Raw genomic sequence first — 23,016 nt, 5'->3', positions numbered from 1 at the left:
GGACATCCTCTCCCTCTGGTGGATGAGGCACTTTGTGGCGCACCAGACAGCATCCTTAAAGCAGCACAGCACCTGCCAGGCACTATCAATGTCCTCCTGTGAATGGGGTCCACAGAAGAGTCCGTTCAACACCAAAGTGTGTGATAGCAGTCTGTGGTACAAAGTCTTTGAGATCAGGTTCCAGAGCCCTCAACAGGCCCTATGCAAAGGGACACTCACAGAAAACATGCAAAGCGGTTTCCTCCTGGATGATGCAAAAGGGGCAGTGTCTGTATCTGCACAGGTTTCTGGCATGCATGTATGTCCTAAATGGCAACCCCCCTTAGATTGCCATCCATGCCAGATCTTTATGCCTGTTGGTGAGTCTCTGAAGAAACATTCCTCCAGATCACTTTGCAGGTGGCTGAAGGGCCCTTGCACTACATGGTTTTGGTAAACCTCAAGGCAAAAATCTGCAGAAAATCTGTGTGTGTGTGTGTATGGGGCTTAAGGGTTCACAACCACTTAAGCCCCGGACCAATTTGCAACCAAAGGACCAGGCCCCTTTCTGCGATTCGGCACGGCGTCGCTTTAACTGACAATTGGTCGTGTGATGTGGCTCCCAAACAAAATTGGCGTCCTTTTTTCCCCACAAATAAAGCTTGCTTTTGGTGGTATTTGATCACCTCTGCGGTTTTTATTTCTTGCGCTATAAACAAAAATAGAGCAAATTTGGAAAAAATTCAATATTTTTTACTTTTTTGCTATAATATCCCCAAAAATATATAAAGATTTTTTCCCTCAGTTTAGGCCGATGCATATTCGACATATTTTTGGAAAAAAAAAAAAATCGCAATTAGCGATTGATTGGTTTGCGCAAAAGTTATAGCGTTTACAAAATAGGGGATAGTTTTATAGCATTTTTATTATTTTTTTTTTTTTTTACTAGTAATGGCGGCGATCAGCAATTTTTATTGTGACTGCGACATTATGGCGGACACATCGGACATTTTTGACACATTTTTGGGACCATTGTCATTCATACAGCCATCAGTGCTATTTAAATGCACTGATTCCTGTATAAATGACACTGGCAGTGAAAGAGTTAACCACTAGGGGGCAGTATAGGTGTTATGTATGACGTTGTGTGTGTGTTTTTTTTTTTTATTGTAGGGGGCGTAGTCTGGCATGTGATGTCACCGATCGTCCTTCCCTATAAAAGGGAACAGATGATCGGTGACAGGCCACACTAGGAAGCACGGGGAGAGGTTTGTTTACACAGACCTCTCCTCGTTCTTCAGCTCTGTGACCCAATTGCGGGACACCAGCGGCGATCGGGTCCGCTGGTCTCACGGCCACAGTCACGGAGCTCAGGACCGGGTCAGGAGCGCACCGCCGATGCGCTCTCGACCCACGTCTGCGCACTTAAAGAATCACATACAGGCATGTGATTGTGCCCAGCCGTGCCATTCTGCCGACGTATATCGACGTGAGGCGGTCCTTAAGCAGTTAAACACAGGAGATTGTATACTATTAAACAAGTGGCTTTAAAACCACTTGAATTGAACGAGCTAAAGTTAGAAGCGGATTGGTTATCATGCACAGCTACACCAGATTCTGTGTGCTCCAGTTTTTTTTTTTCCACCCACTGCAGACAATGTAGAAACACAGAATACTGTGTAATTTCGAGCCAACCCTTTCTGAATTGCTACAGTTTTAAAACCCAGGAGGTAATCCCCTTACACTTATACCCATGTGTTTGCCTATATAATGGAATAAATGAAGCTTACTCATGAGCAGTATGTTTGCTTGTATGCATTAGTGTGGTCCTGGTTTTTCTTTTTGCCTTTGGCAAATATTTAAAAGAAAGATAAAATATAAATGCTATATCCAAGCAGCCAACTACCAAGGACAGAAAAGGGCATTGTATAACCCTGCACTGTTGATATAGTCAAGTCTAAATATCTGGGAGTTTTTTTGGTCCAAAGATGAAATCCTGTGCCTGTACCATGGACATTTATTTGGACGTTTGATGTCCTAAAATCATTATTTGGTTTAGTTCTTTCTCTGAGCCCTTGGCTTCTGTATTCAAAAGGGCTTACTTTCATGATATTGGCACATGGTTTGTTCCCACGGCAGTATCTTCATTCTGGACTATCTAGGACTTCTGTCCTGGTATGATGGTGACTGAGCTTGACTTTTCAGCAGAGCCACCTCTGTCATCCAATGGAGGCTCCCTGAGAACTTACTGTACATTATATGCTTTATCACTAGTGTGTCCTCCATGTAAAGCATTCCCTTAGTCCAGGCTCTTCAAACTGCAGTATGGGGGCCTTATATTTTACTAATTCATAGGGGCCCCAAAGTAAAATCAGTTTTGTGAACGAATGTCACATCAGAGAATCAACTACCCCTTCCCATCTCCCCCCCCCCTTTTCCATATCAGTCACCCTACACCCCCCCCCCCCTTCCGTTTCTCCTTTACATCAGTGTTTCATATCAGAGGCACAAAAACGTTCACCTATGCCCAATTTGCACAGTGTGGAACCATTATTTACATAGATGCTGATTTGTTAAGGTATACACTGGTTACTTGGATACCCAAATGATGGAATACTAGTATGTTCTGTTGCTCCTGAATAATTGCTTAGGTGGACAGGATTGCTATATCTATATCATATGTAATGTTGTATATGAATGGAAATGGATAGTAATGGATCTTTGCTTTCAAGATTGAGCAGGAGAGAAGGGAAGCAGAATTGAGGGCCAAGCAAGAAGAGGAAGAGCGTCGACGACTTGAAGAGGAGGAGAGGAAAAGAAAAGAAGAGCTGGAGCTGGCACGTCGAAAACAGGTATTAAAGTTTGTGCAATGCCTTAAAATGTAATAGAGACAGTGCAGTTAAATATAATTTGAGTGTTAGGAAGGCTCCGCTTATGTGAGCTTACTATCTAAGAGAGAGCTACGAGTGTGTATGTATGTATATATATATATATATATATATATATATACTGACCTGGATTTGTGAGACTCAGGCAAGTCTAAAGAGAATCTGTGAAGATAAGTACAATAGATCTCTGATGTTGCTTGCATATATAGTTAAATGCTTTGTTTAGCACCCCAGATGCAATAAGTTAATACAACCTTATGCACACCTATATTTGAGTAATATAATGGGGAGGGGAAAAAAGAAAATTGAGTGCTAAAGATCCACTAGTTGAATTCGCCCTCTTCTTTCAAAATACAGATAAATGAAAGATTTAGCACACCATCTGTGCATTTAATTGTTCATGCTTATGTAAAGGACAAAATATATGTATGTATATGTATGTATATATGTGTATATATGTGTGTGTGTGTGTGTATATATATATATATATATATATATATATATATATATATATATATATAGTGTGTGTACGGGACATGTAACAGATAAACAGATATTATCCCAATTTGGTTACAAAAGTGTAAATACACTTTACATTTCTATTTGCACATTAGAGCTCCTTGAAAACTTAAAGCAACTGTACACAGATGAAAATAGGTTGCATAAGTGCCCACTATGCTTGCCTGCTTGCTTAAGAAATTTAACTGATATACCTAGGTATTAACAAGAATAATCGTTTTTTTTTCCAGGTTATTAGTATTTTTAGCTATATTCGTTTTCTTTCCTGCCCATTGAGGGACTTAGGAAGTCTTAAAGAATAAGTGCACCTTCATACAAAGTGCACCTATTGTGTTTGCCCTCCTCTGTTGACCCAACAGAGCCCACACGTCCCTTCCTTAAGCCTTGTACACACTGGTCGATTAGCAGCCGGTTCAACAGAACTGACGTTCGTCTGGTTTGTACAGCAGCCTGTCTGACAGAAGCAAGGGGCATACTGGAAAACCGCTGCCAAACGGCCATTGGCTGAGAGTGCTGATCAGTGTATTCTGGCATGGGGGAGAGTAGGGGCAGTAGCTCAGTAGGGAGATGGCAACTGTACTAACATTGCATAGTTAGTACAGCAAGCTCCTCAATATTTTTTCTTTTAGCCCCCAGACATTAGGTGAATACTTGCTGAAATCCAATGCCTGCAGCTTCCAGGAATTGTTTACATTCTGTGATGCAAGTCTTTTATCCCCTGGCCCCACCTGCACTGCCAGCAGACAAAAGACAAACCTGTCACTTTCTAACAATTTGATGTTTTGTTTTTTTCCCTCTCAATCAAGACTACTTTCTACACTGTTGCTTGGAGGTTTTCCCTCCAGTCTGCAATTATCCAGTGTGTTTGTCCTCAGCCTGGCTTCTGAAATGTATTGCCGTGGAAGGGGTTAATGCTGTGGGACAAAGCATCAATGTCATTTACTAAATTAATAAACTAAAAGTGCTGCACTGCACTTCACGACTCATTATATAAACAGACATTAAGATCATTGTGTCAACCCAATATAACAAAGTAAATATACATACTTTAGGTCACAACAAATCTAATTCAATAATGTGATCATGTGCCCCCATCCCTAAATCTATACATTCAAAATAAAATAACATTTAAATGAAGCACACGACAACCTAGTAGTAAAATAATCAATGCACATGATTACAAATGTATTAATCCAAATATATAAACAATCTGATAACCGCAAAATACAGTTGGAAATATGTATTGCTGAAGCTTGGTAAGTAGTAAATATACAGTATCCACATAAATGAGAGGGTTCATTCATGGTGTAAATAAATTAAAATGTAAGGTACAAGTATGAACTCCAGCATTACATATTTCCAGCTGTTTTTTCTCCGTCATCCAATTTTTATGTATTTGGATTAATACATTTGTAATCATGTACATTGATCATTGTTTTACTTTTTTTATATTTACACTTTCTCTTTAAAAAAAAAAAAATGTAAAAAATGTTTTTATAACTTTTTTTGTAAAAAAATAAATGTAAATATCCCTTGTAATAGGAATAGTAACAGATCCTCTTTATGGAGAGATCTAGGATCTATAAAATCCCAGATTTCTCCTACAGGCTGAAAAGACCAAGATGAAAAATAATAAAATAAACGGTCTCCGCCTTTCCAGCCACGTCCCCAGCAATGTTTTCTCCCTTCGGCCCGGAAGTGACGCCATAACGTCAGGGACGGGCCTCTGAAGGTCATAGGGATGACTGGGGACTATCTGGTCACCAGATATCTTTGATCAACTTCTGCCAATGGCCGAATCATTCTCCGGCTCGCCGATCGCACAGGCGAGTCAGTCGCAGCACAGGAGGGCAGGCATGTCTTCTACCGCCTCCTGTAAGAATGACCTACTGCCATGATTATTGTTACGGTGCAGAGAATCACCGGCTGAAAAAAGTGCAGGCATCATTCAGATATCCCCACTCAATGACCCAACTGACATCCTTAGGTTGGAAGTAGTTAATGGTTATTGGCGAGAATCAATTTTTCAAATTTCAAGGTAAATTGGCATGCCTTAACGCCTGCAACTTTTCTCTATTTGAATCAAGGCAGACTATCTCATGACATATTTCTTGGTATGCAAATTCAGCTTATGTAAACAAGGCAAATCTCCATTCTGACAGGGGAATCAAACTAGACAGTTCTGTATATTTCCCCGGTCACACAGTCCCCCATAGACCCCTTTCTTTTTTTTTTTTTTTCATCTTTTTTTTCATAAGACAAGAAAAACACAGACACGTCTTTTCCAGATATTTGAAAATATATAAAGTAATAATGTCAACAGTTCAAATATATCAGACTTGTATCGCTCATCTAAATCATATAATTTCAGTCATATATATAACATGATGAGCCTCTCCACCATTTTCAGCGATCAGCTAACCCTTTTGCTCTATTTCTCTATACCTAGGTGTCTATTCCAACAAATTATACCCTGTTGCCATAGTATGTCCCAGTACTTCTTGCCTCAAATTTTCCCCCATTTAATAAACCCAAATAAAACCCATCTCCATAAAATATTCAATAGCAAAAAAAAGGGGGGGGGGGCCTCTTCCTCTCTCCAAATAAAGGGAGATGGTGGTGGTAAACACGCTCTCATCAAAATACTATTCATTCTCAAGAAAAGACAGTTCTGTGTATTTCCCCAGTCACACAGTCCCCCATAGACCCCTTTCACACTGAAGGCATTTTTCAGGTGTTTTAGCACTAAAAATAGCGAAAGGAAAAATGCCTCTCATGCTATCCCAGTGTGAAAGCCCAGGTGCTTTCACACTGGGGCAGCGCACTTGCAGGATGTTAGAAAAAGTCCTGAAAAAACAGCATCTTAGGGGCGGTGCGTGGTCGGTGTATACACCGCTCCTAAACCACCCCTGCCCATTGAAATGAATGGAAAGCGCTGCTGAAGTAATGCCTTTCTTTGGCCGCTAGCGGGGCTTAAACAGTGGTAAAGGTAATTTCTTTTAACTTTCAAAGACCAAACCTGACACAGCTACAACCAGCTATAAAAAGGGTGATTAACCGGTTCACGCAGATTTACTGCGGCACAATGGCTCTCCTGGGCAAAAGCCTGTATATATAATATAATATGGCTTTCCCTTTAATAGCCGCCAGTGGGCGCGCACGCCAGCTGCACAGTGGGGGACACAATGCACGTTGCCCCCGGGCATGATAGCCGCTGGCCACATGCAATCACGTGCACGAATGCCAACATGGGGATTTGTGTGTGCTGTCGGGGCAGAGGAGACGTGTTGTTTCTACTGAGTAGGAATAACAATGTCTCCTCCCCTAGTAAGTCGCATCACCATACAGTTAAAACACACTGAGGCAACACACATTTAACCCCTTCATCACCCCCTAGTGTTAACCCCTTCCCTGCCATTTACACAGTAAACAGTGCATTTTATAGCACTGATCGCTGTATAAATGTCAGTGGTCCCAAAAATGTGTCAAGTGTTTGATCTGTCCACTGCAATGTTGTAATACCGCTAAAAATCTCATATAACCGCCATTACTAGTAAAAAAAAAAAAAAAAGCCATAAATCTTTCCCATAGTTTGTAGACACTGTAACTTTTGCGAAAACCAATCAATATACTCTTATTGCATTTTTAGTAAAAAAAATGTGGAATACATATCGGCCTAAACTGAGAAAAAATGTATTGTGTTTTTTTTTTTGTTTTGTTTTTTAAATTGGGGATATTTATTATAGCAAAAAGTAAAAAAAAAAAATTTTTTTGTTTATAGCGCAAAAAAAAAACCCGGCAGAGGTGATCAAATACTGCCAAAAGAAAGCTCTATTTATGGGAGAAAAAGGACGCAAATTTTGTTTGGGTACAGCAATGCGCAATTGTCAGTTAAAGTGACGCAGTGCCAAATTGTAAAAAGTGCTTGGGTCAGGAAGGGGGTAAAATTTTCTGGGGCTGATGCAGTTCACCGTGCTTTAAAATATAAAAATAAGAACCCTGAATACTCTTAAGACTATTTCCAACTCTCCGAGATCGGTTGAAAGAAGGAACGTATTTTTAAGAGCAAAAAGAAAAATCCTACTACATTTTTAATAAACGGCAAGTCCTAACTTAAAATAGAACTGTTAAATTATGGTGGACAATAAACAATCTCACTGGGAAACCACAATAGCTAATTTAGCTGCAATACAGATCTATGCCCAATTCATCCATACACAATTTCAACATAGACTATGTAGGAAACTTTAGTACATTTTCCTGCACACTGTAAAAAATATATCAAAACGTAAAAACTGTAAAAATACAATCCATATGGTTTTGCGAGCAAAATAGTTGATATTTAGTCTGTAGCTCACTACTGCTTTGAAAGGGAAGCTGTTCCGAGTATTGAAAGTATAATTGGTGAGTTCCAGTACCTGGCAGCAGTCTTCTCAATCATCCAGGAAATGTATCAGCAAGTGGGTGTGTGGTTCTGTCCTGAGAATGTGTGTCTCCCATTTATGGGAAAGAGTACCATTATTTGAATTTGTATCTTCCCCCTCATGTTTACCATCTCATGATTGGTTGGTTTCAAATTTGGGCGGTAACTATCCCTTTCTCATCTGCCCACTAGTGGTCATTGCAGTTGTATAATAGGACATTTTATTATCCTATGATCAGTGTTAATTTAGTCGACTAAAACATTTTAGTCAAATAAAATGACTAAACATCTTAGTCGACTAAATGAATACTATTTTAGTTGACTAAAATACGACTAAAACAAATGAGATGACTAAAATACAACTAAAACTAAAAGCCATTTTAGTCAAAAGACTAAAATGAGACTAAAACTAAAATGCCATTTTAGGCAAAACACTGACTACAACGAAATTCCAAGTACTGGAGATTTTAGTCAACTAAAACGTAGGACATTTTAGTCGACTAAATACGACTAAAACAATTGCAGGAGACTAAAATGGGACTAAAACTAAAATTCCATATTAGTCCTAAGACTAAAATGAACACTGCCTATGATTGCATCTGGTATTATGAACTTTATTTTAATATGTTTCATATTGCGGTGATCTGGTGATTGCCCGTCTTCATAAGTCTTTGATTTGCTGTCCCCATATCGTGTCCTTTGCTGGTTATAATAAATTATGACCTTTAGTAAATATACTGTGACTGTCATATATTCATAGGACAAAACACATCCTTTCCCCCTCATAATAATTGTGCCAAAGTTCTTTTACAAGATGTGGGTGACTTTTGGCATACATTGATTCTTGTATATAGCAGCATAGTAATTTTATATATATATATATATATATATATATATATATATATATATATATTGTAATTTCTGTTTGAGTTGAAACTGGACTTCATTTGGTGTATAATTTTACTGGTTTTCTCTGCCATTGTTGTCTTTTTGGGTTCAAGTTCCATATCCTTACAATCCGTTAGCGAAAATGTCCTGATACCTCTCTAATACAGGTAAATAGACAATCTGTCTTCACGCTAAAAGAACATATCTGGGAGTGACTCAGGTCATCTCTGGTTGAGTGAAACCATTGTCCAAGCTTTTGCTCTGTACACAAGGGAGTTTGCTTACTAATTCCCCCCACCTATGGGGAAAAACCCACCTTGTCTTGAGTCTTAGGCTGCTTTCACACTGGGGCGGGAGCGGCGTCGGCGGTAAAGTGCCGCTATTTTTAGCGGCGCTTTACCGTCGTTTTAGCGGTGGTCTGCGGGCGCTAGAGCGGGGTGGTTTTAACCCCCGCTAGCGGCCGAAAAAGGGTTAAACCCGCCCGCAAAGCGCCGCTGCAGCGGCGCTTTGCCAGCGGTATTGCCGCGGTGTCCCATTGATTTCAATGGGTAGGAGCGGTTTAGGAGCGGTGAATACACCGCTCCTTCACCGCTCCAAAGATGCGGCTAGCAGGACTTTTTTCACCGTCCTGCCAGTGCATCGCTCCAGTGTGAAAGCCCTCCGGCTTTCACACTGGAGTGAAAGGGGCCGGTTTTTTTCAGGCGCTACACAGGTGCTATTTTTAGCGCTGTAACGCCTGAATACCGCCCCAGTGTGAAAGCAGCCTAAGTGATTGTGTATTTTATGATTTACAATTTTTTTTTATGTACCCATACCATAACACCTTTCACTGTCCCTAATCCAATTCCTGATAGTACAGAGCCCTGGGGGCACTGTGCACATGCTCAGATTGGTGTGTATTGCTAGAGAGTTTTTTTTGTTCTTGGGAGAGTGCATGAGATCAGCACAGGGCCAATTGGCTCTGTCCCGGCAGAGGGACAGGGGTCCTGCAGCCTCATGAGGCAATTAGGGGAGAATAAAAACTCCTCTGTGTACTGTGGGAGACCAGATAGAGTGAATGCCGGGTTCTGGGTTGAGTAACACTTTAAAATAGTGATTGTGTATTCTCTTTTAGGAAGAGGCTCTGCGGCGACAGAGGGAACAAGAACTGGCACTTAGAAGGCAGATAGAGGAAGAAGAGCGAAAAAGAGAGGAAGAACAGAGGCTGCTTGAAGAGAGGAGGCGCCAGGAGGAGGAGAGAAGACGACAAGAAGAAGAAAGGCGGAGACTTGAGGAGGAAAGGAAAAGGGCAGAAGATGAAAGGCGAAAAAAGGAGGAGGAAAGGAAACGAGAGGAGGAGGAAAGAAGGCAAAGGGAAGAGCTTCAAAAGAAGCAAGTGAGTTTGTGCTGGTATTTTGACACAGACTTTAAATACAAAAGGCTTCTACACGTACTCGCAGATTTAAAGTGTTTATGAATGTATTCATACCAGGGTTAATATTGGGGTCCTCTGTTGATCAATTTATTGCCAGAGCTAGAGCATAAGCTGCCCTGATCAACCCAAGGATTCACAAGATCACTGCAGGGCACATTAAAACAATTGTTTAAGATGTGCCACATTCACCCCACAGCACTGGTGTGGTGCAGAAAAACGCCAACATGCGTTTTTGCAACAGTTCATTGGATGGCACCACAGTTAACAGCTGTGCAGAGACTATGAATTATTGGTAAATTTGACACACTTCAATAAAGTGTAAATAAATGAAACCATGGGATGGGCTGAAACAGCGCACCACATCACCTCTCACAATGAACACCAGCTTGCACACATAAATGGAGTGTTTTAGTGCAAGGCTAGTGTGAATGGCCCTAAGTTTTATGCTCCCTCCTGTCTACCACTTTTTTGCTAAACGAATTGTTTAGCAAAAAAGCTGTGGGGTGCCACATTCACCCCACAGCACTGGTGTGGTGCAGAAAAACGCCAACATGCGTTTTTGCAACAGTTCATTGGATGGCACCACAGTTAACCGCTGTGCAGAGACTATGAATTATTGGTAAATTTGACACACTTCAATAAAGTGTAAATAAATGAAACCATGGCATGGGCTGAAACAGCGCACCACATCACCTCTCACAATGAACACCAGCTTGCACACATAAATGGAGTGTTTTAGTGCAAGGCTAGTGTGAATGGCCCTAAGTTTTATGCTCCCTCCTGTCTACCACTTTTTTGCTAAACGAATTGTATTTCTGTCCCAGAACAATTGTACTTTTTTCCATTTTATTTGCAGGAGGAGGCAGCTAGATGGGCTCGTGAAGAGGAAGAGACAGCACGACGATTGCTGGAAGAGGCAAGACAGCGGCAGGAAGAAGAAGAACACAAGAAGCGAGAAGAAGCTCAAAGACAAAAAGAACTTCAGAGACAGAGGCAGCAGCAACAGGAAGCACTTAGACGATTGCAGCAGCAACATCAGCAGCAACAACTGGCACAGATGAAGGTTATAAACTTCATTGATTTTCTTGGGAAAGCTGTTCATATTTGTGTTCTTAGGCCCATTTCACACTAGTACTCTTGTCACGTCTGTCTTAAAACTGCACACAAAATACTTGTCAGTCCCTCCCTGCCCAGATGAGTGAGGCATCACTACCCCACTGATGAAAATGCTGCAGGAAGTAAATTGGCTATGAGGAAAGTGACACATCGATTATCCAGCTGGCTAAAGAGATTTATTCACGCTTGTGGATGCATCTTAATTAGACCGTACAGTACACATACTTGATGTTCATAGACCCTAAGTTATAGGCTGGTGCAGTTGGGTGATTTTTGCACTAGTAAAGCTTTTGAGGACTGGTACCCCTGGGCATCCCCCTATAAGCCTCTCCCATGAACTACATATTTGTACTTTTAATGCCAAGACATTCTGGTGCTGGATTTTTACTGTCTCCATTGGATTTTGGACGTTCAGTACTACGCGAGTCCAGGCACAGATGTCTTGATCTCATCCTGTCTGTCCTTATAGGATTTTGGGGTTGTAGCACTTCCCTTTGTTGCTCTGTAACCCTCTCCCACTTCATGCATTGTCCATTTTTTTTCTAGTGGTGTCTTAAGGTGATGGACCTCTTCTCCATTATAGAGAATCATTCTTAGCTTGACTAGTTTATTATTTTACTTTAAATTCTTCATTCAACTCCTCACTGTCTTCTAATACAAAAATATAAGCCGAGCATCCGGATCTGTGAAACCTAAGTAAAACCCTTGGGTACCATACCTGGACCCTGTGCTGTGGGTTATAATCTGTAATGTTGCAAAGCCTCGGTCCAGTAAAGGCACCAGCATCGAGGACAGGTAAGACCAGGTCATCTTGTTTCTTTGACCATTACTGTATTCCCACAGCAAGTATGAGATTTTTTTTTTTTTATACGTTATGGGACACAGAGGCTAATATTCATTGCCTACTGGGTTATACGTCATCTCTAGGTGTATGGACATTGTATGGAAATAAAAAAGATAAATGGTACCCGAGTCTCGCAAAGAAGACTCGAGACTCAAGATCCTGCGAGGTTTTGCCTGGAATGTGACCTCCAGGCCCTGTACCTTGCAAAGTGGAATCCTTGACACCACAGTTCTAAGGCATTCCTGCAGGGTTCTGTACAGGTCCAAGGGAGTGGACATTAAAGGGTTACCCAGCCCTTGAATGTCCTCAAGTGACAGGAACCTGCCGTGATGGGTGAAGATTGGGCTTTTGGTTTATAAGCTGCCCTGCACCTGGACGGATAAGTGAAATCCCTTTACTTATTGTGGGGTGTCCCAGTGGTTGTAACAATCAGTCAAGCTAGCTAGAGGCTGGACACCTGTGTGTGGTGACCATACGGGTGAGTTTTTGGCTAGCTGTGGGTGTTTGCAAAGTGTACCTTTTCTGCTTGTGTCTAGCTGTTTTTTTTTTTCACCTGTATGATTGCGCACGACAGTGCGCCATTTCACCTCTTGGTTCGCCATGGCACACGTGCATTCGCAAAAGTGCTGCTGTGCTCAGCAGTTTGGCAGCCATGGCGCACGTGGCTTCGCCATAGACATTATGCACACTCAGTCTCGCATGGGCTGTAGCCTAATCTGGGCGCACTAAGGTTCACATCATATGCCAATACAGCCACGCACATTCGCCAGGTCTGATAGCGTGTGCACTCATGCTCATAACGTTCCGGCGCACATCTTATTTAAGCTGTGTATGCCAAGCATGCGGTGCTTCCGGAAGGCAGCTGTGGGACACAGCAGGCTCTGAACCAGGCATTTACAGCGGTTCATTTCTCCCTACCAGGGTCACGTGAATCACCAGGTGTTGCTTGGCAGGCTACGGTCCTTAGTAGGATTGTTGCTTAGGGGCTTGGTGTGCCCTATTAAAGGGTCTCCTTCCTGAGGTGTGTTAATACTACTACTACTTACCCAGGTAAATTATTTTTGTAGCTTGTAAATTTCTTTAAAAAAAGAGGAGTAGGACTAACACTACAGGCAAGGGCACACCTATGTCGTCAGTAGCTCCAGATGAACCTAGTCTTACCCCTAGTGTTGTATCCCCTGAAAAACCAGAGGCTTCTGCGCAATCTGAGCCACTGTGCCTATCTGATATGGAGCCTACAGTCAACGCTGCTGCTAAACCCTTTATCACCAAGGATGAACTGTCCTTGGCCCTAGCCAAGATCCCTTTTTCCATAGAGCACAGGATTGCTGGCATGATTGCCTCCATCCCACAGGGTGTCAATAAGCATGACAGATCCCCCTCCCCTGAGCCTCCTAGTTTGGAGCAGGAATAAGTTGAGGATGGGGAAGAGTTAAAAGTTCAGGATTCTGTGGAGGGTCTGACGGATGAATCTGCTTCTGAGCAATCTGGACAAGATGATATCCAGTTGGTGTCTTCCTCTGTCGCAGAGGCTTTTGATCTAGGCTCTTACCAAGATGGTTCGTTCTGCCTTTAAGTTGCCTCTTGCAGAGGTTACTTTTTCCCTTTTTATATCCCATTGATGAAAAGTTCATAAAGAAGTGAAACATGCCAGCCATCTATACATATGCCGGCCATAGATGCAGCAGTCTCTTCCTTGAACAAGAACATAACTTGTCCTGTGGATAATGCACAGAGTTTGAAAGATCCAGTTGACAAGAAACTGGAGTCATTATTAAAGGCTTTCTTTTCTTTGGCCACTTATACTATTCAGCTAGCTGTTGCAGCAATTGGTATCTGCCAGTCCGTAAAGGATCAGGTCAGACGGCCTGACGGACCTAACCAGGACGGTGATCTTGCTGAAAATAAGCTATTCCTCGAGCGCTGTGTTTTGCTATTGATGTCCTAAAGGATTCAATACAGCAGGTTTCTCGTTTGGCTCTCTTGTCTGTACATATGCACAGACTTTTGTGGCTTAAGAACCGGTCAGCTGAACTTCCTTGTAAGAAGTTATTGGTTAACCTTCATGGGGAACGTTTGATGATTTGGACGAATATGTCCAAAAGATTTTCAGAGTGGGGAGCTCTCTACTTCAAGTAAATAGAAGCACCATGCGTCCCCCGTTTTAAACCTCAGGGACTGCTTCCTCAGAGTTCTCAGCGCCAAGGCGGTTCCACCGCCAACAGGACGCTAGAGCCAGGGGCAGGGCCACAAAAAGCCCTGGGACCAAACAGGGGCAGGGCCACAAAAAGCCCTGGGACCAAAGCCATTGGAAGGCTTCAACCCCCCCCATTCACAGGTTTCTACTTCCTCAAAAAACCTAGTGTCATACCACTCTCCTTAGGCCTAGTTTCCAAAGGCAAAATAAAGCCCTTCCTTTCAGCACAAGACTTGGAACACAAAGCCCACCAAGACTGCCACAAGTTAATGAGTTCTGTCGGTTTTTAAATGGGTACAAAATAGAGTTCCAAACTTCTGTTAAACCAGCCAAATTTTGCCCAAGGACAGATGTATAAACTGCTCAGAACCGTTTGTTGTCTGAGAGGGTGGTTATTTAATTCCCTGCAGAGGACATGTCTTGAAGGATTCTATTCAAACCCATTCATGATTCCAAAACCCAATGGGAGTATTTGTTCTATCCTCAACCTAAGATCCCTAAATGAGTACTTTATCGTTCACAAGTCTTGCATGGAATCCATGGCTCTGATGCAAAGGGAATACTTAACGTCTGTAGACTTTCAAGTTGCTTGGCTTCATATTCTTTTACCCACCACATCAATTCTTTCTGTGATTAGGAGACAACTGCTTCCAATATGTCACACTACCGTTTGGCCTATTCTCTGCAAGGGTGTCTATACCCCTACTCACCCTCTTAAGAGCTCGGGAAATTGCTCTCCATTGTTTGGACGTTGTCAGAGTATCCAAAGGCCACAGCCTTAATACACAACATTAATTTGTCCTGAAAACAGTCTTGAAAAAGACACCCTGCTTCCAAGTCATTGCTTGGGGATATTGCAATGTCTATGAATTTTTGGCCTGTGTGCTGTACTGTACGATTAAAATAAAAAACTTTGACTTACCTGTAAATTGTGTATCTTGGAATACAGGGCATAGACCCTTACCCTAGTTCTTGTACTACTCTGCATTGCTGCTTAACCAAAAAAACAACAAAACGAGGTTTGAGTGGGGTACGGTTATCGATGTATGCCCAAGGGAGGCATGTTTCAAAGCTTTGCCAGTGTCCAGTCACCTGAGGGTAGCCGTGTAAAACCCAAGTTTTACGCTGCTACCCTCAGGTAATTGTATAGAAAAGTCTGTGTTCTGTACAGTATTTTTTTATGCAAGTCAGAATTAGTCAAGAATCACATTTTTACATTACCGTTTCCCCTGCATAGCATACTTGTCACTGGCAAATTCTCACCAGCAACATGAACGCTAGTGTGTCATGGCTTTAGGCGTGATTTATCTGTCCCAATTATAGCAAGTGCCACTGCCTATTCTGAGCAAATTTTTTTTTGATTTCTGTAGAACAATAACCAGCATCTCTAGTTATCGTAGGGGCTTTTTATCACCTAGGTAGACTTCCCAAACCTATGCTATAAAGCAGAGCAAAAAAGCCTGAGGAGAGGCAGAGATCTTGCCTACCCATTGCTCTCCAGGGAGATATTTGGTGGTCTGTAGCCACCCCTAGCAGAGCTAACATCGATAACACAAATCATGGAAGTATTTTGCAAGACCATGATCTACAATTACCTTGTCAAATCCTATATGCTTTAACCACTTGCCGACCGCCGCACGACGATATCCGTCGGCAGAATGGCACGGGCAGGCATATGGGCGTATATATAAGTCCCTGCCTTCCCGCGGGTGGGGGGCCCGATAGGGCCCCCCCCCCCCCCCCCCCGGTGCCTGCGGCGGTCGGCATTCGTTCAGGAGCGATCCGGGATGAGGGGGCGGCCATTCATTCATGGCCACCCCCTCGCGATCGCTCCCGACGAATAGAAATGCTCCCTGACATGACTTCCTCTCCTCACAGGAGAGGAAGTGATGTAATCTCTCCTCCGTGTCGGTATTTTTCATTCCGGCACCGAGGAGAGAGGATCGGTGAGTTGCACCACACACCCACACGTACAGTAGAACATGCCAGGCACACTCACACCCCCCCTTTACCCCCCGATCACCCCCCCAATTACCCCTGCCCCCCCCCAGTCACAGTGACACCAATTGCATTTTTTTTAATTCTTTTTTATTTTTTTTTGCATTGGTGTCATTTGTGACTGTAATAACTGTTAGGGCAGTTAGGGTTAGCCCCCTTTAGTTCTAATGTGCCCCCCTAACCCCCCAATAAAGGTTTAACCCCGTGATCACCCCCCGTCGCCAGTGTCACTAAGGCTGGGTTCACATTGCAGCGGTTTATGAGAGCGAATGTGATTCGCACTGCAGTGCAAATCACATCCGATCTCTGTGCGATTCGAGTTCAGCCATACAGATAGTATGGCTGAATTCCCGCCGCACCCGCCGCAAATTCGCACGGGACCCTTTTTTTGGTCCGCAGCAGAATCGGATCGCATGGGTGTTCACACCATGCGATCCGAGTTTGCAGATCGCACTGCGATATGCGAACTGATCTGGGGGTGTCATTAACATTTCAATGACACTCCCAGCAGTTCGCATAGGGCAGTGTGAATGCCGCCGGGAGGCATGCGATGCGGGAACCCGCCGCGGATTCGTGGCGTTCCCGCATCGCTCCAGTGTGAACCCAGCCTAATAAGCGATCATTTTTCTGATCGCTGTATTAGTGTCACAGGTGACGCTAGTTAGGCAGGTAGGTATTTGGGTTCGCCGCAACTTTTTATAGCGCCAGGGACCCCCATATACTACCGCATAAAGCCCCCTGATTGCCCCCTAGTTAACCCTTTCACCAGTGATCACCATATAACTGTTACAGGTGACGCTGGTTGGTTAGTTATTTTTTTATAGTTTCAGGGCACCCGCCATTTATTACCTAATAAAGGTTTAACCCCCTGATCACCCGGCGGGTGTCATTTGTGACTGTAATAACTGTTAGGGCAGTTAGGGTTAGCCCCCTTTAGTTCTAAGGTACCCCCCCTAACCCCCCCAATAAATGTTTAACCCCGTGATCACCCCCCGTCGCCAGTGTCACTAAGGCTGGGTTCACATTGCAGCGGTTTGAGAACGGATGTGATTCGCACCGCACTGCAGTGCAAATCACATCCGATCTCTGTGCGATTCGAGTTCAGCCATACAGATAGCATGGCTGAATTCGTGTCGCACCCGCCGCAAACTCGCACGGGACCCTTTTTTTGGTCCGCAGCAGAATCGGATCGCATGGGTGTTCACACCATGCGATCCGAGTTTGCAGATCGCACTGCGATATGCGAACTGATCTGGGGGTGTCATTAACATTTCACTGACACTCCCAGCAGTTCGCATAGGGCAGTGTGAACTGCCGCCGGGAGGCATGTGATGCGGGAACCCGCCGCGCATTCGTGGCGTTCCCACATCGCTCCAGTGTGAACCCAGCCTAATAAGCGATCGTTTTTCTGATCGCTGTATTAGTGTCACAGGTGACGCTAGTTAGGCAGGTAGGTATTTAGGTTCGCCGCAGCTTTTTATAGCGCCAGGGACCCCCATATACTACCGCATAAAGCCCCCTGATTGCCCCCTAGTTAACCCTTTCACCAGTGATCACCATATAACGGTTACAGGTGACGCTGGTTGGTTAGTTATTTTTTTATAGTTTCAGGGCACCCGCCATTTATTACCTAGTCTCACTAGTGTACCCCTAAATTTAGGGGTGTCTACTTTCCAAAATGGCGTCATTTGGGGGGGGGGGGGGGGGGTTTGTGCCATCTTGGCATTTTATGGCCTTCAAAACTGTAACGCCCTTAGAAAGCCTGAAGGCGGTGCTTGGTTTTCGGGGCCCCGTACGCGGCTAGGCTCCCAAAAAGTCCCACATATGTGGTATCCCCGTACTCAGGAGAAGCAGCAGAATTTATTTTGGGTTGTCATTTCACATATGCCCATGGCATGCGTGAGCAATATATCATTTAGTGACAACTTTGTGAAAAAAAAAAAAAGTTTGTAATTTTCCCGCAACTTGTGGCAAAATATAAAATATTCCATGGACTCAACATGCCTCTCAGCAAATAGCTTGGGGTGTCTACTTTCTAAAATGGGGTCATTTGTGGGGGTTTTGTGCCATCTTGGCATTTTATGGCCTTCAAAACTGTAATAGGTAGTGAGGAGTGAAGTCAAATATTTACGCCCTTAGAAAACCTGAAGGCGGTTCTTGGCTTTCGGGGCCCCGTACGCGGCTAGGCTCCCAAAAAATCCCACACATGTGGTATCTCCGTACTCAGGAGAAGCAGCAGAATTTATTTTGGGGTGTCATTTCACATATGCCCATAGCATGTGTGAGCAATATATAATTTAGTGACAACTTTGTGAAAAAAAAATAAAAAAAGTTTGTAATTTTCCCGCAACTTGTGGCAAAATATAAAATATTCCATGGACTCAACATGCCTCTCAGCAAATAGCTTGGGGTGGCTACTTTCTAAAATGGGGTCATTTGTGGGGGTTTTGTGCCATCTTGGCATTTTATGGCCTTCAAAACTGTAATAGGTAGTGAGGAGTGAAGTCAAATATTTACGCCCTTAGAAAACCTGAAGGCGGTTCTTGGCTTTCGGGGCCCCGTACGCGGCTAGGCTCCCAAAAAATCCCACACATGTGGTATCTCCGTACTCAGGAGAAGCAGCAGAATTTATTTTGGGGTGTCATTTCACATATGCCCATAGCATGTGTGAGCAATATATAATTTAGTGACAACTTTGTGAAAAAAAAATAAAAAAAGTTTGTAATTTTCCCGCAACTTGTGGCAAAATATAAAATATTCCATGGACTCAACATGCCTCTCAGCAAATAGCTTGGGGTGGCTACTTTCTAAAATGGGGTCATTTGTGGGGGTTTTGTGCCATCTTGGCATTTTATGGCCTTCAAAACTGTAATAGGTAGTGAGGAGTGAAGTCAAATATTTACGCCCTTAGAAAACCTGAAGGCGGTTCTTGGCTTTCGGGGCCCCGTACGCGGCTAGGCTCCCAAAAAATCCCACACATGTGGTATCTCCGTACTCAGGAGAAGCAGCAGAATTTATTTTGGGGTGTCGTTTCACATATGCCCATAGCATGTGTGAGCAATATATCATTTAGTGACAACTTTGTGTAAAAAAAAAAATAATAATTTTTTTTTGTCATTATTCAATCGCTTGAGGCAAAAAAATAAAATATTCAATGGGCTCAACATGCCACTTATCAATTTCCTTAGGGGGTCTACTTTCCAAAATGGGGTCATTTGGGGGGGGGGGTTTGTACTGCCCTGCCATTTTAGCACCTCAAGAAATGAGATAGGCAGTCGTAAACTAAAAGCTGTGTAAATTCCAGAAAACGTACCTTAGTTTGTAGATGTGACAACTTTTGCGCAAACCAATAAATATACAGTTATTGACTTTTTTTTTTACCAAAGACATGTGGCTGAATACATTTTGGCCTAAATGTATGACTAAAATTGAGTTTATTGGATTTTTCTAATAACAAAAATTAGAAAATATTTTTTTTTTTTCAAAATTTGCGGTCTTTTTCCATTTATATCGCAAAAAATAAAAATCGCAGAGGCAATCAAATACCATCAAAAGAAAGCTCTATTTGTGGGAAGAAAAGGACGCAAATTTTGTTTGGGTAGAGCATTGCATGACCGCGCAATTACCAGTTAAAGCAGCGCAGTGCCAAATTGTAAAAAGACCTCTGGTCATTTACCAGCAAAATGGTCCGGTCTGAAAGTGAATATGTGATCGCATAAATACCACCACTATGGTGGTAAGCTTTCTTTTACTTTTCTGTTTATAGATGTAAATTGTTTTGATGCAAGAATTAATAAAAGGAAATGTTTTTACTATGGCCTAATTTTGTGCTTTATCCTGCTAGCTACCTTCTTCATCCACATGGGGGCAGCAAGTGAATTCATTAGGATCATCTCAGTCAGCATTATCTTTGGCAGAGATACAGAAGCTTGAGGAGGAGAGGGAACGACAGAATCAAGAGGAGGTCTGTTCATTTCTTCGTTTTGTATATTTGATATTGTCTTTATTGTTATGGTTAAGTGAACTTTTGGGATCTTTTTAGAGATCACCCTTCAGACTGTAGAAAATGTGCTTCTTTTTTGTTTTCATTTAAATAAACCTGCCCCACTTCCTGTCTCTGAACTTCCAGCACTGCGGGCTTAATAGTTTTGAGTCTCCAGGTTGAGCTGCACTAAAGATGATCTGACAAGAACCCAATCTCTCCTACCCTCTCATCCATTGAGAAATATTCTTTTAATGAGGACACGGCTTGTAACATGATCTGTGAATAGAGGAGAGTTCTGTGACTGATCAGACACACTCCCATTCACAGATCATGTTTCAAGCAGTGTAATTTTCATAATAAATGAGAGGGCAGAAGTACGTGGACCCTGTTGCATCATCTTAAGTGCAGCTTAGTCTGGAAACCCAAAACTGTTAACCCCACAGCTCCAGACATTCAGAGACAAAAAGACATGGCATTCCTGTGGTGCAGATTTTTACAGAATCCAGCTGCCTGTACAAGAGACTTCCTTCATTCCAGATAAGTAAGGTCACTAATGCTGTATGGAAAGAAATTTTAGCCTAAATTGTGCTTTAATTAAAGCGGTTATAAACTGATGGAATTTTTTTCCTTCTCTTACCTAGGTAAAGCCATAATGTGCAAGTATGCGTTGCATACTTGCACGTTATGTGAAACTTACCTGGAAAAATTCCAGCGATGCAGTGTCATTGCTGGAGGCTGTTTCCATCCTCAACCGTCTTGCTTCTGGTTTTGCAGACTCCAGCTCTGTGACTGGTCAGAGCCACGATTATGTCACTCCCGTACATGCCGCTGTTCACGGCACAGGGCTCTGAAGGAACAGCATGGCTTGATTGTTACTTCAGATCGCATGTGCCAGTCATGTCACTGGCTGCATGTACAGTATATATCTCCTGAACGGTGCACATTTAAGAGATATTTACACTACCTTTAGGTAAGCCTTATAAGCTTACCCATAGGTAAAATTTTATTTTGGAAGTTTACTTCCACTTTAAATGTGGGACAAGTGTATTCATGCTTTTGAAAGCAGACCTATTCAGAGTGATGATTATAAGGGAGTATCTTGTAGGATTTTCTGTTGCCTCACAGTATCCTAAATTGGATGTCACTTTGCTGTCACTTGACACAATGCCTCAAGTTTGAGATCTGTTGTGTGAGATCTAAGGCATACCCTGTCTACTTTTGCCTCTGATAACTGCTATTTCATGAGATTTGGAATTGCTCCCGCTTGTGCACCTGCAGTTTGTGGATCTGTGGCTCTCTACTTGAGGGTTTGGGAAAAAAATTTGCTGCAGTGAGCCTACAGTCAATACTGATGGCTAGTTCTTGGCGCCCCGCCTTACCTTTTTTGGATGCATCTTTCACATTAGGCTTAACTAAAGCTGACCATAGATGGATTGAAATTTGGACAGTTCATTAGGGACCAGCCTAATCTCAATCCATCTGTGGGACTGGCTTAATGTCAATCTATCTATGGCCATTCCCATCTGTTCTAATGAATTGTGATTGAATGTGGGGGGTTGATACAGGAATCGCGAAACCAAAGCTACACAAGAGGAAGTTCTTATTGCAGGCTAGCAGAGAAGTGATTAAACTTTCACCCTAAATTTTTTTTCCGCAAAAAACGAATGCAATAATTATCGGCCTAACTGACACCTTAAATGCATGTTGCTCTCTTGTCTCCTGACTCCCAGGGCTCATTCAGGAGCATGGCAACCCTGTGGTTGACTTCTTTTCTAAAGGACGGGTAACGGCATTTGGCCATCCCCTTATGGTCAGGTTTAACCCTCAAAAGGCCGCCCCCTTGCATGCACACTTGTAGGGTGATTGCACCACAGCACCATTAGCTTGAGTGGTTTGCCTTTATCTGCGGTACTGCTCACAGAATGTGACAGAGGGTATAATTTTTACCGCAGTGTGGCGCAGCATGTATAGCCCTAAGCTGCCGCATGTCCTTGTTTAGGTGGGTGGTTGGTAAGTGGTAAAACCGACACTCAAACACCTACCTTTACTACCCACTGACCACATACCTGAACCAGCTCTTAGATATCCAGCTGCATGTCTGGATAAGCCCATAGATATTCTGTGTACTTTCACTTCCTCTCTTGCGCCAAAGCTGCCTAGATTCCGTTTGGTAGTTCTTGGGACTCTATAGATGATATCATCATGCTAACGCCACCAATGCTGGGTGGGAGTGAATGGATTGAAATGAACAATCAGTCCTACCCAGGTAATTCATATGCCACAGTCACTGTTCTCCATTCCCCTCCCATATTCTTTGCCCACATGTATGGCCAGAACTGCTCACAGTTACCTCTAAGAATGGCCCAAATTTCTACTCTGAAACCACAGGGGTTTAAATAGGCTTGGCATAAGAAACCAGCAGGAAGAGTGAGAATTGTGACCCGTGGCTGGGAGGAGTAACATCACCAATGCAGCAAAGAGATGTATATGGCTAAACTAGGTAAGTAATACACAACACTGTGGCTGCAATTGTTCTTCGGTGGATGTCTTTGAGCTTTAGATCGAATCTGTGAAGATACAAATGTGGGAACAGATCAGGGAGAGCTTGTGTCTTATACCTAATTACACATGGTTGTTTCAGGTCAGTATGACAGCCAAATAGCATGCACCTTCAAAAACAAGTCTTCTGTGGGAGCTTTTTGTTCTCTCAAATTTCTTTAGTTAAAAAGAAGTGTTATTTTAGCTTAGGTTTTACGTTGGCTAAA

General features: G+C 42.8%; 1 protein-coding gene across 8 annotated transcripts in view; it reads left to right on the top strand.

Annotated features, from left to right (window-relative positions):
- The window catches only part of GIGYF2 (GRB10 interacting GYF protein 2), a 268,385-nt gene that overhangs the window by 220,359 nt on the left and 25,010 nt on the right, over nucleotides 1–23,016 (top strand). For all 8 annotated transcript variants that reach the window (XM_077488487.1, XM_077488486.1, XM_077488485.1 and 5 more), the window contains 4 exons: nucleotides 2,712–2,831; nucleotides 9,812–10,072; nucleotides 10,968–11,174; nucleotides 20,111–20,230. In XM_077488487.1, the coding sequence (XP_077344613.1) occupies nucleotides 2,712–2,831; nucleotides 9,812–10,072; nucleotides 10,968–11,174; nucleotides 20,111–20,230 (708 nt within the window). The remainder of the gene's footprint in view (nucleotides 1–2,711; nucleotides 2,832–9,811; nucleotides 10,073–10,967; nucleotides 11,175–20,110; nucleotides 20,231–23,016) is intronic.

The sequence above is a fragment of the Lithobates pipiens genome, unplaced genomic scaffold (assembly GCF_037356315.1).
Source record: "Lithobates pipiens isolate NorthernLeopardFrog02 unplaced genomic scaffold, aLitPip1_a1.2 Scaffold_18, whole genome shotgun sequence".
NCBI classification, from domain to species: Eukaryota; Metazoa; Chordata; class Amphibia; order Anura; family Ranidae; genus Lithobates; species Lithobates pipiens.
This window is presented reverse-complemented; position numbering and strand designations above follow the sequence as displayed.